Source organism: Pinus tabuliformis, chromosome 5_1 (genome assembly GCF_031772625.1).
Source record: "Pinus tabuliformis cultivar Carrire ecotype Pingquan chromosome 5_1, CPIR1, whole genome shotgun sequence".
Classification (NCBI taxonomy): domain Eukaryota; kingdom Viridiplantae; phylum Streptophyta; class Pinopsida; order Pinales; family Pinaceae; genus Pinus; species Pinus tabuliformis.
The window spans coordinates 903103863-903121129 of record NC_142305.1 but is presented as its reverse complement, the minus strand read 5'-3'; the positions used below and the strand labels follow the sequence as shown (position 1 = coordinate 903121129).

The 17267-nt window shown below is 36.5% G+C and overlaps 1 protein-coding gene across 1 annotated transcript in view; it reads right to left on the bottom strand.

Annotated features, from left to right (window-relative positions):
- Nucleotides 1-17267, bottom strand: part of CSTF77 (Tetratricopeptide repeat (TPR)-like superfamily protein) — a 409448-nt gene that overhangs the window by 69997 nt on the left and 322184 nt on the right. The window contains exons 19-20 of the mRNA XM_089430577.1: nucleotides 14604-14670; nucleotides 14400-14516 (exon numbers count right to left, since the gene is read on the bottom strand). Of these exons, the coding sequence (XP_089286703.1) occupies nucleotides 14400-14516; nucleotides 14604-14670 (184 nt within the window). The remainder of the gene's footprint in view (nucleotides 1-14399; nucleotides 14517-14603; nucleotides 14671-17267) is intronic.

The following is a 17267-nucleotide window of genomic DNA, read 5'->3' as shown; positions in this document are numbered from 1 at the left end:
TATATATATATATATATATATATATATATTGTCTCTCAACTAGCATACGTCTTGACCACTGTGCTTCTGGGTAATTTAGATTGTGTTGAGTAAAGCTCAGGCCTAACCATCATCCATGCTTCTCTAGCAACTAAAATTCTCAATCCTTGGGCTAGACTTAGCAATTTGATTTTCTCATGGCAATAGTACCCAGATCTTTAGCAGCCGACAACTCGTCCTTTTAAAATATTTGGGTTTGATATGCCAACTTTCAACCAAAGTCGAATGGCTCCTTTCCAAAAATTTCCACAGCCCCATCGCTTCTTCGTTCAATTATGCAACTGTCCATAGCACCATAGGTTCATGTTTACACCCATCCCGGATCGATGCATGTCCCATTCAATAGTTCGGCTCCACAATATTCGACTCGGCCATCAACTCCTTAATCAAGGCCAGAACTCTGCACTTGAATCAGTGCTATGGATTTCCCCTGTGTACGGTGTATTGATGGACATGAACCTGGCTTTCCCTGCGGAGATGGACCCTTCTGGCTTTGCGTGCGGGCTCCCACAACAAATGCGGCCTTGTAACGAATCAAATCACAAACTCCACACTGGTCTCACCACTCAATTTGGCTCTTCCAAGAGCAAATGACAGCTGAAAATGCGATTTCGTTTTGGCTTGACGGCTTGCAAAAATCACCAGCACAATTTCGATTTAATATTTTTTATTTTTAATCTTTTTGGAATGGCGGTTCCTAAACGAACTTCTTGAAAAACCCCCCATGCCACATGATCATCGAGCCTGGATCTGCGGTTAATCGTGCTCTATAACAGGATCAAAACTGATTCTTTTAAAAGTTGCTGGGAGCTTGATAAATTTATGCCCGCCCCGTCATTGAAACTTTGACTTTGACGTGGTGATCAAAATATTTCGATGGGGTCCATTGGTTTTCTCCAGGTTAGATCAATTCGGTCTGCCGACCTCTCCTTCTGAAACGGTGGCTCTACTCTTCTGGAATGAACTCAATCTTAGGTCCCCACATGACGTTTCTACCCAAAAATTATTTTCACGCCCAACAATAAACTTGGCCTTTCATAAAATATGAAATTTGATTGATTAATGATGCGACGGCTCCTATAATAATTTGATGGCAACGTCTTTCACAGTTAATTTGTCGGATGCTTAGTAAATAGGAGACGATTTTACATGGCTTGCAGGATGTCTCCAGCTATTTTGGACGAAACCCTCGACTATGATATTTCCACGAAGTTGATCTACAACAAACCCTCAGGCTAAGCCAAGACCAAAGCTCTGATACCACCACTAGAATGTCCCATTCAAAAATTTTTGGAACAAGCACTTAATATAAAACTATCATGCATTTACCAAAAGATTGCCATGTATAACCCAAACCATAAATCTATAAATTGCATAAAATCTCATTAAAAATCACAACACGAGAAACAATGAGAAATGCAGCAACCAAAATCCAGCTTTATTATATATAGATAGATGCCATACAATAGTTGGGAATGCCCCTCCGGTCTCCAAACTGGAACAGAAAGACAATCACTACACCTGTGGATTCTGAATGAATCCACCAAGGGGAGATGGGTGCTCGCCTAATCTCTCTATATCACCCGAGGGTTTTTGTCCTACAGCGACCAATGGAGTAGAGAATCGGATTCTCGACCGTCGAAAATGACTTTATCATCTTTTAATCTCCACCGTCGAATTTTTATTTTGAGGAAAATTTTGAATTTCTCTTAAAAACCACTTTTATTAATCCAAAAAGTGATATTTTGGAATAATTTCCTCAAAACACTAACTTTGACTTAACCACCAAGGTCCAAGGCCTCAAATTTTCTTAAAATATCCATTTTTCCCTAAGTGGAGGACCTCCAGAATTTGACTTCATTTTGACCTACGAATTTTTTGGTTATTTTCCACTTGGAGAGAAATTAATTTTTCTATAATTATTTTTGGCTCAAAATTAATTAATTTTCTGGCTTAGGATTTTTATTTTATTTAGCCAAAAAAATTAATTAATTGATTTTAGAGGGGATTAATAATTTTTCCACCCTCAAATATTTTAGGCATGGTTTTTCATTGCAAGGAACCATGCGCTAAAATATTTTTTACATCAAAATAATTACAATATCAACCCTTAGAAGCGGAAATACACATTTAAACATAGACCCTCAAGATATTACCCAGTTTTGCAACACAATATGATCTAGTATGAAACCAACTGTGCTTATGATAAAATAATTTATGGTGTTCTTATTACATGGGACCATGCACTAATTTATTCCTAAACACACTTTTACTTCAGAGTCGATAAACACTAGGACTTACCTAAGACCTCATCAACAAATTCCACCCTACCTTACGGGTTTAAGCTAGAAGAAAAGTTCTGCCAATTAGGCGTGTTTACAAACACACAATTCGAGGAGGTTAAAAAACTTCCTGGGATGAAATCCTTTGCCAAAATCAAAGGCTTACCTAGGTGATGTTACATAATTAAGTAGTCATACTAGCATCATTTACAATAAACTTTGCAGAAATTGGGTTTACAATGATGAACGATGGCAACTCATGACTTTGATCTTTGAAAAAAATTCTTCACTTTCTTTGTACTCTTCTTTCTCGGGTTGTTGACAAAGTGTGGTCAACATCTGGCTCCATATGGGGACACGTTTCTTCATTGAAGGAATGTGAGAATCCAGAATCCCATATCCAAGAAAACAAAAGTACATGAAATAGATATCCGCTCAAAATCAAAATCATCATGTACACATAGAACATCTGGAATAGAAAAACATATTCTAACATATCAAAATGTAAGGACATAAAATATGAATGCATGGAAAGAAAACTAACTAATGACAGAAATAAAATTCTATCTAAGAGTGTAGGGTTAGAAAAACAATACAGAGAATGCCCTATGGCATCAAATGTCACCTATGTGGCTTAATCTGGAGAACCTAACTGCTTGTAATTGGATCCATGGGGTGCTTGTCGGATACTCCCTGTTGAATTTTGACCCTCTTTGGCTGATGAAGGATCTCAATGTCATGCTACACGGTCTCTTTATATCTATTTCTCTTCCTTTTCTTACCTGTCAAATGAAATGAAGGAAATTGATGGACAAGCAGAAAGAAATCAGCAACTACTGCATTTTATTTTGAAGGATGCCCCTGTGGTTTAACTTCTTCATTGTCTGGCCTCTTAAGCTTCTCAACACGATACCTTCTTTCAACCTCTCTATACAGTCTGACCATACCACCAACTGTTGTGGGAATAGTAGCATATGATAAATCCAACTGAATGCATCCTCCTAAGTCTGTTGCGAATTTCGGATGCCCCTGTGGTTTAACTTCTTCATTGTCTAGCCTCTTAAGCTTCTCAACACGATACCTTCTTTCAACCTCTCAATACAATCTGACCATACCATCAACTGTTGTGGGAATAGTAGCATATGATAAATCCAACTGAATGCATCCTCCTAAGTCTGTTGCAAATTTCCTTGATAAAAGCATTCCCCATACATCAGGCACATCAATTATAGCTATGTCCATGGTGATTATTTTGTATGGGTAATTAGCTAAAGCTACTTGCAAGTCTTTGACAACACCAATGACTTCAATTTTCTTTGAATCTATAGAGAAAATATTGTGATAAGGCCTTGAAATTCTTAAATTTAACTGGTCCATGACCTTCTTAGTCATAACATTAGTTGAGGCCCCAATATCCAGCATGCATTTGTGAAGCAGGTGATCATTAACCTCAAAAGTCGGGAAGAAAGGTTGATGATCTTCATTTATCATATAACAATTTAAATCCTTTAACTTAATCTCTTCATCTTTATGGTGCATATCATTCTCATCATGTTGAGTTGAGATATGCCTAAGGCCTTGAAGAATGCATCTCTTTGAGATGGAAACTTCAGGAGTTCTAAGATCGGAACCGAGATTTTAACATTGTCTATCAATGAGACCCAATCAATTTTTAGCCCTGTTTGATAAGACTTAGATGCAACATGTTGCTTATTCTAATTCTGATCTTTTCCTTTTTTTGATGTGTAACCTATACTTTTAGAAATTTCTAGGATCTGCTCTTGAGATGGTGTTTCACCATACATTTGCATAATAGCATCCTTTTCATCACTGAAATAATTGATAGTTGACTTTCCTTCGGAGAATTCTGATTGATATTATTTATTTGTTCACCAGTTCCCTCATCTAGGATTCTTCTAGCAATCGCACATGAAATTTGTTCATGGAATCCTTCACAATGACTGCAGAGTGGTATAGGTTGATCAATACTATTTATAGATTCAATAGGATTCGAAGGTCTACCCATTTGGAGGATTCCTCCTTGGCCACGAATTATTATTACCTCGATTGTCATTATTATTCATGGGTTGAATATTCTGATCTTGATTTATTTCCATTTGAATTAGGCTAGCTTGCATGGCACTCATCTCTCTAGCATGCTCAACTCTCATTTATTTGAACATCTGAGTTAATTCTTTAATTGGGTCATGCTCTACCTCCTTTATCTCTTTCCCTTTAGCTTTGACCAAACCTCTTTCAAAACCAGGTATCTCATATTTACCAGATGCTTTCTTATCTTTTTCTAATTCCTCGACTATAGCTTGAGTAGTATCTAAATTAGTTGGTTTAGCACATCCTATCTCATAAGAGGTGCCAACAACAAATGCTTCAAGATACTGCTCTAATAAGGATTTGTCAGGAGGCTTGTAGTCTTAAATCATTTCTTTGACAATGCCATTGAACCTTTGATTGAATTCTTCCATTGTTTAATTTTAATTCTGGTTAATATTGTTGATGGCTTTAAATAAATATGTTCCTTGTCTCTTGTCCCCATACTTGTCTATAAATGCATTGATGTTAGCTTGCAAAGAATTGAAAGAGTTATTAGGCTTATCCAAGAACCATTGCAATGCATCATCTTCAAATGAAAGAACAAAGAGCTTCTATCTTAACATCTTCATGATTATATGCGGTTGTGTGAGCATGTGAATTTTTTGAGATGAGTGTCTGCATTGATTGCATTGTTCCCCTAAAACATAGGAATCTTATCCAATCCAAAATATGGAAGAGTAGGAGGATATCCCTGAATATTGGCGAAGTTGCAAGATCTGTAAAATTCCATGATGTCTTGATTGACAGGATCAGGGAAAAGCAAGTGAACATCAGGGAGGGCTTCTTGTCCGAGAAAGATTAAATGCTTAATAGAATGTACTTTGTTTAACCAAGCACTAATAGCCTTTCCAGGATCAAGAGCGGGCTTAACCAAGCTACTAGGTTTTCTTTTAGTATAAGCTCTTGTGAATGGATAAATCAGTGGAGTCTGCCACCTAAACAAGAAACTAACCTAAACATCTAGGTGCTAAAGGTGCAGATAGAAAAGTGGTGGTGAACAAGGTGATGAGAAGATTTGTGAGATGTCAAAGCATCGGGAAATATGTTATTTGACAGGTTAATGAAAAGATGAAGAATGAGGATAATGATATGATGAGAAGATGTCGAAAGTGTCATTGAAGCGAGAAAACAAGATAAACTTATCCCCGGCAATGGCACCAGAAAATAGTGTCATCCAAATTGTACAAGCAAGATGCAACAACACTCAGGACAGGACTGTCACTTTTATCCCCACCCTCCCCATTCTAGTTGTCTCCCTATAGCAGGCTATGGGGGGTAGTCCCTATGAAATGTGAGGATGAAAGACCTATTGACAATCGATAAGTCCGAGAGACACAATTGAATGCCCTAGCAACTTGGTTAATTATGATTAGCAAGTTTGAGTATTAACACAATTAAATTTAATCTTTAGTGCCTTAATGGAGTCAAAATACTTGCTTAACATGAATTATATACCAAGCCACTGGTTGAACAGTTGCTACATAAAATGCTTACTGTCCTATATGAAATTCGATTCGTAAGACTAAGTGAAATGCAAGATCTTGGTTTATTTTATATTAAATGCATATCTAAATGAATCCGTCCTCTCAACTATTTTGAAGCTAGTCTCTAGTGTAGCTTGTATGAGAAAGACCCAAAGGAAGATAGCAAAGGCTATATTAACAATACCTCCCCTAGAGTTCTAACCACCCAATGCTTCTGGCACTGAAAAGATTGTAGCTCTGATGACTACAAGGTCACTGTGTCAACCACAAAAGAGGGTTTAGGCTTTGCAAGCTGGGTGAGAAAGGTGGCCCTATCTTTCTATCAACCAAGTTTATGCTTGGAGGTAAATTAATTAATGCAAGACTAGTCCTAAAATGCAAGTGCAAGATGAGTAATTACCTTAAATTGAGATTGTCAAGTGTCTTAAGTACTTAGAAACAAATTACAATGATATTCAATTTAGAACAATGAAGTACTTAACAATGTATAATGACAATTTTCACCAAAAGAAAGTGTTCAATAAGACAAATAGATATGTCAGAAAATTTTATCAAGATCACAATAGACAATTTCTCATGAAATGAAAATAAACCCAACAAGACTAATTAGATGATGATGATCTTTAAACATAATTAGCGACTTCTTGATATCAACAATAGAATGCCAATGTGCCAATTGGATGCAAGAGAGAGAAACTGAATTCCTTATGAACACAATTAGCAATTCTTCAAATTAGCTCAACATTACTCTTATCACGATTATGATTACCAATAAGTTCTTTTAAGAGTGACTTGATTTGCAAGATTATAAACTTTAGATGTGAAGCTCACTTGCAACAAGTTAGTAAATCCACAAGAAACAATGTAACAAATTATCCAATTATCCACTTCTTTAGCAATGTGATAGCAGTAACAAGTAAGATGTTTCTTCAAAGACCAATGTCACTACAATGCTAGCTATCAATAAGACAAGGAGAGCATTCATAAACCATATTATTTCTCTAGAGCAATAAGCCAATCTTATCCAACAATCATCAATTCAATTAGCCTTTTAGAGCACTTATGTCCAATGTAAATGCAAACAATGGTATGCTTACATATGCAAGAGGATGCAAAGATGCAATGAAATGCAAGATGGGGCAGCCAAGAGACAAATGATTGCAGCAGTAAGGAAACACTCAATCACACGAGAAAACACTTATTGGATGCAAGAAACGAGTGCCAAGTGAAAATAGATGACTGTCAACAACTTTTCACACCACTTTTATGTTTATATCAGACCTCATGATGCATATGACAGTCCTCAAAATTTATGTGACAACCCTAAAAAAATGTCAAATAATGCAAGCCCAACCAATGCCAAATATTTACCAATGATAAAATATGACTGCAAGCTACTTATTATGCCACTATTATGTGTTTTTATCACTATTGTAGGTGATTTTAGATGCTTGTAGCAAACCTATCAGATCATGAAATTTACCCAACAATCCTCCAAATTATATGCAATCAATTCAACCACAAGATTAACATTTTATGCCTTAGGTGATTAATTAATGAGATTAGGTCTATTTTAGATGTGTTGATGCCCTGAATACATTGTTGTCATAAATGCCGCAGAATTCAAATGAAACAGTGACGAGGCAAAGAGCGCTAGAGGGCAAACAACTAGGCATAATGGTCTTGTTGGTGACTAGAGAGGCTTCCAATGAACTTGTCCACCTGCAACCACAATGTTAACTCCAGAATCGTTGCAAGACAAGATGTTAGAGACCAAAAACTAATTCAAGCCAACTCAATGACTGAAGAAAGGCTTGGATGTGGGCTAGAAGTATAGGCTAGGGCTACGATAGGGGAAGAAAGGCCTAAGAGGCCACGACTAGGGAGAAGAAGGCATAAAAGGCCTGCGGCAAAGGGAACGAGGCCAAAAAAAGGGGGGTCGAGAGCGTTTGAAGGCCAAATGAGGCCATAGGGTTAGAGGCCCTTATGGGCCTGCGGCTAGGGGAAGAGGCCCCAAAAGGGGTTGCCTTCCAAGGGAAAGGCCCCTCTAGGGTTGTGAAGAAGAAAAACAAGGGCAGCAGCTAGCCTAGATGAGGAGAAAGAGCCACGACTAGGCTAGGAGAGGTCACGGCTAGACCTGGAGGCCTAAACAAAATTTTGAAACCCTTAAAACCACAAAAATTAGCCACAAAACGCCAAATTTTCACCTTGAATGGCCAGCATCCTCCTTTGGCTGAGCGCGGACCTTAGAGGGGGTATCAAAGTTGGATCTTGCCTTCCTATGCCTAGATCTACCTCAAAACACTAGCAAAAATGCTCAAGAAAATTGGACGTCACACTTAGAGGAGTGAAACCCTTCAAACCCTAGCTTCAGGGTTATTCTCTTCAAAAAAAATTGGCTCCTTTGATAGATTGAGAAAATCACCTGCAAAATGAATGAAAGAATTCCCAAAACTCTAATATACATAGAAAATTTTTAAAAACCCAAAACGAGGGTTAGAATAATTTACAAATATTTACAAATTAAAATTATTAGCTCTCAATAGCAAATTAATTCTTTGTAGCCCAAGATCAAATAAATGTTTTGAGATTTTTTTAAATAAATCTTATGGATGAATGATTTTGAAAGATAGACCAACCAAAACCCTTATGCAAAATAATTCGACGAAAGAAAAGCTTAGAGCCCAAACAAGGTCAGCACTTCTCCATAGCCTGTGAACTTGGACCCTAAAGGCTAGCGTACCTGTAAATCTCTATTTAATCTCAAGATAAATTGTTAGATCATATAGTGAATCAGATCACCTAAGATAACTCGTACCAATAGAATGTTCTTATCACCAACAAATGAAATAACAATTAAATATGCAGCACAATATACGATAAAGACATGAATAGCACACAGTATAGATCAACAGATAGAAGAACACCATGCACTGAACCCAAAACTCTTTCTATTATCAGGAAAATGTTTCCAGCAGAGCAGTAGCTTATTACATGCGTTACAAAACTACCTCATCCAAATATGGGAAATAGAAGCTAAATTGCTTCCTTATATAGAGAAAAACCCTCCAAGTGGAAAATAATGACTAGTTGGCTTGATCCTCATTAAAATAATCTCGACCATCAAAAATAACTTGATCATCTTTTAATCTCCACCATAGAATTTTTATTTTCGAGGAAAAAATCGAATTTCTCTTAAAAACCATTTTTAATATTTTGGATTAATTTCGTCAAAAAACTGACTTTGACTTAACCACCAAGGTCTAAGGGCTCATATTTTTTTATAATGTCCATTTTTCACTTCGTGGAGACCTCCAAATTTTGACTTCTTATAGACCCACGAATTTTTTGACCGTCGAAATAACTTGATCATCTTTTAATCTCCACCATAGAATTTTTATTTTCAAGGAAAAATTCAAATTTCTCTTAAAAACCATTTTTATTATCCAAAAAATAATATTTTGGAGTAATTTCCTCAAAAAACTGACTTTGACTTAACCACCAAGGTCTAAGGGCTCAAGTTTTCTTAAAATATCCATTTTTCACTTCGTGGAGACCTCCAAATTTTGTCTTCTTATTGACCCATGAATTTTTTAATTATTTTACACTTCAAGAGAAATTAATTTTTCTATAATTATTTTCAACTCAAAATTAATTAATTTTTTGGCTTAGTGTTTTTATTTAATTTAGCGAGAAAAATTAATTAATTGACTCTAGAGAGGATTAATAAATTTTCCACCCTCCAATATTTTAGCCATGGTTTCTAACTACAAGGGACCATGCACTAAAATATTTTGTACATCAAAACAATTACAATATCAATCCTTAGAAGGGGAAATACACATTTAAACATAGACCCTCGAGATATCACCCAATTTTGTGACACAATATGATCTAGTATGAAACCAAGTGTGCTTATAATAAAATAATTTAGCCATGGTGCTCTGATTATGAGAGACCATACACAAAAATTATTCCTAAACACACTTTTACATCAGACTCGATAAACACTAGGTCTTACCTAAGACCTCATCAACGAATTCCACCCTAGCTATGGGGTTTAAGATAGAAGAAAAGCAATATGATCTAGTATGAAACCAAGTGTGCTTATAATAAAATAATTTAGCCATGGTGTTCTGATTACAAGAGACCATACACTAAAATTATTCCTAAACACACTTTTACATCCGACTCGATAAACATTAGCTCTTACCTAACACCTCGTCAACGAATTCCACCCTAGCTTTGGGGTTTAAGATGGAAGAAAATCATTGTCGATTAGGTGTGTTTACAAACACACATAATTCGGGAACGTTAAAAAACTCCCTAGGATGAAATGCTTTGCCAAAATCAGAAGCTTAACTAGGTGTTGTTACATAATTAAATGGTCATACTAGCATCATTTACAATAAACATTGCGGAAATTGGGTTTACAATGATGAACGATGGCAACTGATAACTTTGATCTTCAAAAAATTTTCTCCACTTTCTTTGTACTCTGCTTTCTCGGACTATTGATAAAGTGTGGTCAACAGAGCCCTCAAATCAATAGAAGATATGGACTCAGCCAAAGTGAACAATGAAGTTGTGAAGACTCAAATGGCAAGGAGTGGAGTGGCTACAGGTAACCTTGAGAGTGTTTCTCCTTCACCCCATAGTTGCCTCCTCATTTTTTGTTCCTAGAACCACACACGATGCACAACCATCTATCAAGTCAACTATTAAAAAAAGGTAAAGGAAGAAGTTGACAAGCTGGTAAGTGTTTTCTATGGAGTGACACTCCCTTCAACATTGCCAGGAACAATCCATTTTAGCAACCCATGTTTGATGCTATTGCTATTGTTGGCCTGGGCTACAAAGCCCCTTCCTATGATGACTTGGGAGGGTCCATTCTTCAAAATGAAAAGGTTGATTGCACTATTAGATTGGAGCTAGTCAGGGCATCATGGGCACACACAGGATGCACTGTGATGTCAGATGGTTGGACTGATAAAAAGGGTAGAACCCTTATTAACTTCTTCATTAATTGTCCCAACACGACAATGTTTATGAAATTTGTTGATGCATTTGCACATAACAAAGATGCACGATTATTATGTGATTTGTTGGACGTGTTCATTCAGGAGGTAGTCCACAATATGTTGTCCAGGTCATAATGGGCAATGTTGCAAATTATGTTGTTGCTAGCAAGATGCTTATGGAGAGGCATCCTAACTTATTTTGGATACCTTGTGTTGCACACAACATTGACTTGATGTTGGAGGACATTGGAAAAAATCCTTTTAATAGGGATATTGTTGAATCATCAAAAAGCATTACAAAAATTATATATAATCATGCATTTGTGCTTCATTTGATGAGAACATTCACCAATAACAAGGAGTTGGTGCACCTTGCTATTACACGGTTTACAACTAGCTTCATATCTCTTCAATTTCTCTTGAATTCTATGTGGGATATGAAGAGAACGTTTCTTTCAGAGTGGCATGTCGCAAATCAGAGGGAGAGACCATATGCAGGCCAGTCTCATCCCAGGAAAGCCTTTGGGCAGGAATGAAGGAGGTGCTTTCCATTACTGAACTTTTGGTAAAGGCTCTTCAATTAGTTGATGGAGACAGGCCCGCAAGGGCTTCTTGCATGAGGCCATTGATAGGGCCAAAGAATCCATACGCAACTATGATGTTGATAAGGGGGATGAGGGGTTTGAGAAACAACAACTGATATGGAGAGTCATTGATGAGCAATGGAACAATACACTCCATCATCCCATTCATTTTGAATGGATCTACCTGAACCCTACATTTTCCTACTCCTTTTGTTTCACATTTGGTGTTAAGGTCATGGATGGATTCTTTACTTGTGTTCAGAAGATGGCGACATCTCCTTCAGAATGTGCAAAAATTTCCAAAGAAATGGAGATATACAGCATGGCAGGTGCCACATTCAACTTTGACATGGCTATCCAAGATAGAACGACCAAAATGCTAGGTAAGCTTTAGTTTGTTTCAAATTTCATTGTCTCTTCATACTTTGCTTCAACTTTCAAATTTTGATTGTTTTCTTATGTTTCTCTTATTTGTTGTAGATGCGTGGTGGAGAAGCTATGGTGGCAGAGTAGTGAATCTCCAAAAGCTTGCCATTTGAGTGCTCAAGCAAACATGTAGCTTCTTTGGATGCGAGCGCAACTGGAGTGTATTTGAAAAAATACACACCAAGAAGCGCAACGAGTTAAAAATTTTCAAATTAATTTTTTGAATTCATTAAATAATAAAAATTATAATTTTATAATTTATGACCCTCATATAGGTTGGAGTCCCAACGCCTTAATGACATGCTCTATAACTACTACAATCTACGATTGTGTGTGAGGAAAATTCAAAAGACACCTAATGTGGAGGTCATCTCATTGGATAGGATTGACACCACTATTGCATGGAGGGTTGAGGCCGAGAAGCCTCTCATTGAATCAGCCCCTAATTGGTTACAGGTGGCGGCAGTGGAGGAGGTAGTAGTTGTAGGGGAGGAGGAGGTGACACCACCTACCATGGTCACCAGTAGAGGGCGTAGTCTACCTCCTCCAACTCATAGTTCTTCAACTTCTAGAGGACATCAAAGTCCATTGCCAGCCCAAGGGCCTTCTTCATCTATAGGGAAAGTTGTTCCATTTTCTCGCAAGAGGGGTAGACGAAATCATTAGTTACTTAGTGGTTCATTTCATTGTATATGACTCATGATATGAGATGCATTATTATATCTTTTGTTGATACGTTGAGACTGAGTCAGGACTCAAGATTCAGGACATGATTCACTGTTATAGGTGATGTAGCACTAGACATATTACACATCTTATATATAAGTTTTCTTTTCATATTTATGTGTCATTGCATTTATTTTATGTTGTTGATGCTTTAGATAATAATAAAAAATTGAATGTTTTTGTATTTTTCTATTTTGCCGATTTTTATCGATTTTTTGCCGATTGTTAGGATTTTTCCCTTTTTCGGACCCTGGCCGATTTAATCCCAATCACGATGTTTGCAACATTGGTTCCTAGTAAATTTATAGCCCAGAAATTTAAATATGCACTTACTGAATAAAAAGTTAAAAACATAATGAAATTTTAACTCATATTTTACTATGGAACCAAACACGGAAGAGAATGTCCAAAAGTTGTCTCTAGAATATTAACTTTATTTGTTATAAAGTTAGTCACTTTTTGCATTATAATAAACAAAGTGCCCTTAGTTGTGATAACGGGAGATTACCACAACTGTATATCTTATTGGTTTAGGATTTAATCTGAGCCATTAGATCTACATTTGGGTTAAATTCACAATGATGAGACAAAAAGGAGATTCTAGGGTAGAGAAAAAGACATCATTATTCAATTTATTTTTAAAGAGAGAGAGAGGAGAAGAGCTGAAGAAAGAGAGAAGTGCAGCAAGATGGCACATTTACCAAGGGCATTTGGTGGTGCAAATTAGGAAAAGTTCCAGCATTTATTGCAGGCCATATAGCTGTTAATCTGCACAGAAATCGAGGCACTTCTTGCACAGATGTCAAGGCACAGAACCGTACAGCTAGTACTGAAAATCAGGCACACAAATCGAGGCATTTATTGTTGTTTCAGCATACAGGCCATACAGGAAATCGAACACAGATTTCAATGATTTTGGCACAGTTTTTGAGGTGGTGTTTGGGCAGGTTTTTGAGATAAGTACATATTATTTAATGTTGGAAATGACTGCTGTAAACTCATCCTTTTCTATGAGTTCATAATAAAGATTTACTCTCTCTACTGGTTTTTCCTTTGGGGTTTTTCCAGGGCATTGCCCAAATATGTCTGTCATTTAATGTGTTTTCTTTCCTAGTTTCTGCTCAGTATTTGAAGTAAATGGTTCAAACTTCAATGATTTATATGCATTTATGAATGAGCAATAAATGAGCATTAAACTGTGACAAAACTTAATGAAACTGAAAACCATCATATTGAGTCAAAAGAAAAATTTACAATGGCAATAAAACAGAAGTATGGATCTAAGATTTTAAAAATTTCCAACCAAACAAGGTGGAACAAAGCAAGTCTCAACACAAACAGTCAACAGTAAAAAGTAGATGAAAGAACTTTTCCAGCCAACATATCCAATAAACCATAAATAAAAAACAGCTTGATAAGCATAACTTCATAAATGGTTTAGAACATAGAAAGGGGACACCTTAAGGAAACAAGACCAACAAAGCAGTTTGACAAGTTCAAAGCAGAAAAAAATATTACAGGGTTTATCCCTACAAAAGAAATTTCTCACATCCAACAATGACTCGCACTTTGATTTTTTAAAATAAAAAACAGATAATTGGTATCAGTATAGATAAGGCTTTGTCTCCATTAGGTTTCACATAAAACTTACTACTAAAGATATATAAAAGATGTAAATTCAATACATTGCATATGTGCACTCTAATCCAAGCAAAGTGTACACACCAGGCTTTTGCCTTGGATCATAGATAACCATTCGAGATAAATCTGGACGAACTATCTTTGCCGAAGATGCAAGCGACTTTAAATTCTCTCCCTGTCCAAATGAGTTTTTATCTAAGCCTGCAAAACAATTTGCAAGCTTAATAATACCATTTGATCTTGCAAGTCCATAAGGCATTATAATGATATAATCATTCACACGATTACCTGACATACCACTGGGTTGTGCTATGAATGCTCTTTCCGATTTCCCATTCATGTGTTTAGCCAGCCACTGCAGATTATAAAAAAATATCTAACATTAGTCAAAGTGACATGAGACTAGGAAGACAGCTGATGGGAGTTTCATACAAAACATATGACATAACTTCCTTCTTTATCTAAATAATCCTGTTCTGACAAAAATAGTTCAATAAATTGTTGGGGGCAGTAATGTTTCAGAACAAACATAAATGTCCAAAACCCTCACAGAAAACACATTTCCTTCTACCAAATTAGGTCCTGTCAATTGAGCTATCAAAAATCATATATATTTAATGAATGAAATGCTTAATAATTCCTGTCCCCTTGCATAGAAGAAAATCCAAAGTAAATTCAGAATCCATGGAAATGACAATGTATATACAGACATCATAAAGTAATTGCAGCATAAATTCTGCAGCATGACCATCTGTTGAGTCAACTAGAATGAAGATAATGGGAATGACTGCTTCTAGATTAACATTAAAACTCATCGTTACATAATTAACATGCAAACACAGTTGAATATAAACTTTTGCTTACAATCCATGTTCTAATCACTATCATAACAAAACATCTTAATTGAAAATTCCCTTGTAGCTGCAAAGGACACAATTTACACAAATGAACTGTTCTGTGATATATTCAATAAGTAGCTTCTTCATTGTAAAAACTAGTTCAAGAACATATCAACTGGTGTCACTGCATTTTCATATAAGCACGTTTTATGTGCCATGTGACCTCAAGGCTGCCAGTGTAGTTGATATAAAATGATTTACATGGATATGCAATCACTCAATTTAAATTTCACATACAAAAGAAAAGCTGGATGGCAATTTTTTCAAATTCCAAAAATGTGCACTGTTAGAAAATGAGTACCAAGGACAAGTGTTCCTAAGGCTTGGTGTCTAGCGTAGGAAAGAGTGCCCTAAAGTAACCCCCTTTACCTAACATTATATGAAATAAAATTAAAGTGAGTTTATAAGTCATAAAGTGACTTTAATTTATAAAAGTGTCTTTATAAACATAAAATCATAAAGTACCTTTTCAGTAATTAATGAAAAGGGGGCTAAGGGGAAAAGGTGGCTCATGGGTCAATGAGAGATTAGATCGCCACCCTTAATCTAATTCGCTAAGATCTAATCTCAACCATTAGATCATATGGTTAGCTTTCTCTTCTTAATGAGAAAACAAAAGGGGAAATGGCACCATTTGCACATTTCTTCATGAGAGGTGGAAAAGAGAAGAAAAGGTGGCTGAGAGAGCAAAGTTAGAGGAGAAAGGAGTGTACAGCAGAGAAAGGAGAAAATACACAGTACAGCAGCAAGGAAATCAACACACAATCCAAGGACAGAAGGAGGCAGGAATCCCTAGAAATCTAATGGCTGAGATCAATCCCTCTCTTGACCCCTTCATGTGGTCCCCGTCAATTAATGAGTCTCATAGTTACCTTTTAATGTGTTGTACCATGTGTACTTTTTCTCTCATAAAATCACTTTCAAAATGTAAAAGTCACATTAATATTAAAAGGTGTACTTAGTGCTTTTCTCATAAAGTCACTTTATAACATTAGTGACATTAATATATTAAATTACATGGTACATAAACCATAAAAAGTAACTTTGCTCCATGACATTAATAAAACTCATAATGTCACACGACAAGAAGGTCATTAATGTGTCCTCCTAGGCCAAAAGGATAGATGCACTAGGAAACACCTCTTTGGCACCCTTATTTTAAACAGCCACCAAGATTTCAACACATCCTTGTTGGATCCATCAAATCTGGCTAACCATCTGCTATTGAAAGATTCTTGATGCTTGCTCAGCTTATAATGATTTGCAAGGTTCATTGCCATAAATGATGCCCCAATTTATCCATTATGACCCTTGAATGTACACTTCTCTTCATCTATGTGTTGGAGAATTTATTCTATTGTCTCTGCACATGGGAAGACAGGTGGGTGTGCTGCAACCTTGTGTAGCCAACATTTCTTTACATTCATGTATGCTTGGAAGTCCTCCTCATCTTGTGGAATCTCTTTCCTTGAGAACTTTGAGTAGATGTCTCCCCATGTGAGCTTTGCTCCCTTGTCAATATAACAGACAGTATCACCATAGATAGGCAATTTCAAAGGGTTGTTCACAACTCCCTCGATGCTGCTTTCTACCCTACCAGAGCTTCTTCTAGATCCTCTTATGACAAGTGGAACCATCTCTCCAGAAGAAGATGAAATGTTGAGGCAATCTAAGTCAATGGTACCTAACATCTTGAAGATATTCATCAATGAATCAAATGTTAGCTTGTACCAATAAAAATCACTAATTGAACAAGAAAATATCAATATCTAGCTCACACTAAGGGATGGCTGGGTTAAGTTGATGAGGCTTGCTAAGGAAGAAGGCTCTATGCAATGCAGGTCGCATGTTCAAACGATAGAGCAAGTCGCATTTTAAATTCGCAGCGCCATTGAGGGATAAAACTGGTGCATTGCGACCAAGGGGATGGAATGTGCAGCTTTGATCTCAAGTCTAGCTCACAATGGCCTTGCAGTTTTAATTCCTATCGCAGGTCACATCTACAGAGATCAGTGTTAGGAACTATGAATGTGAATTATGACCTCAGCTCAGT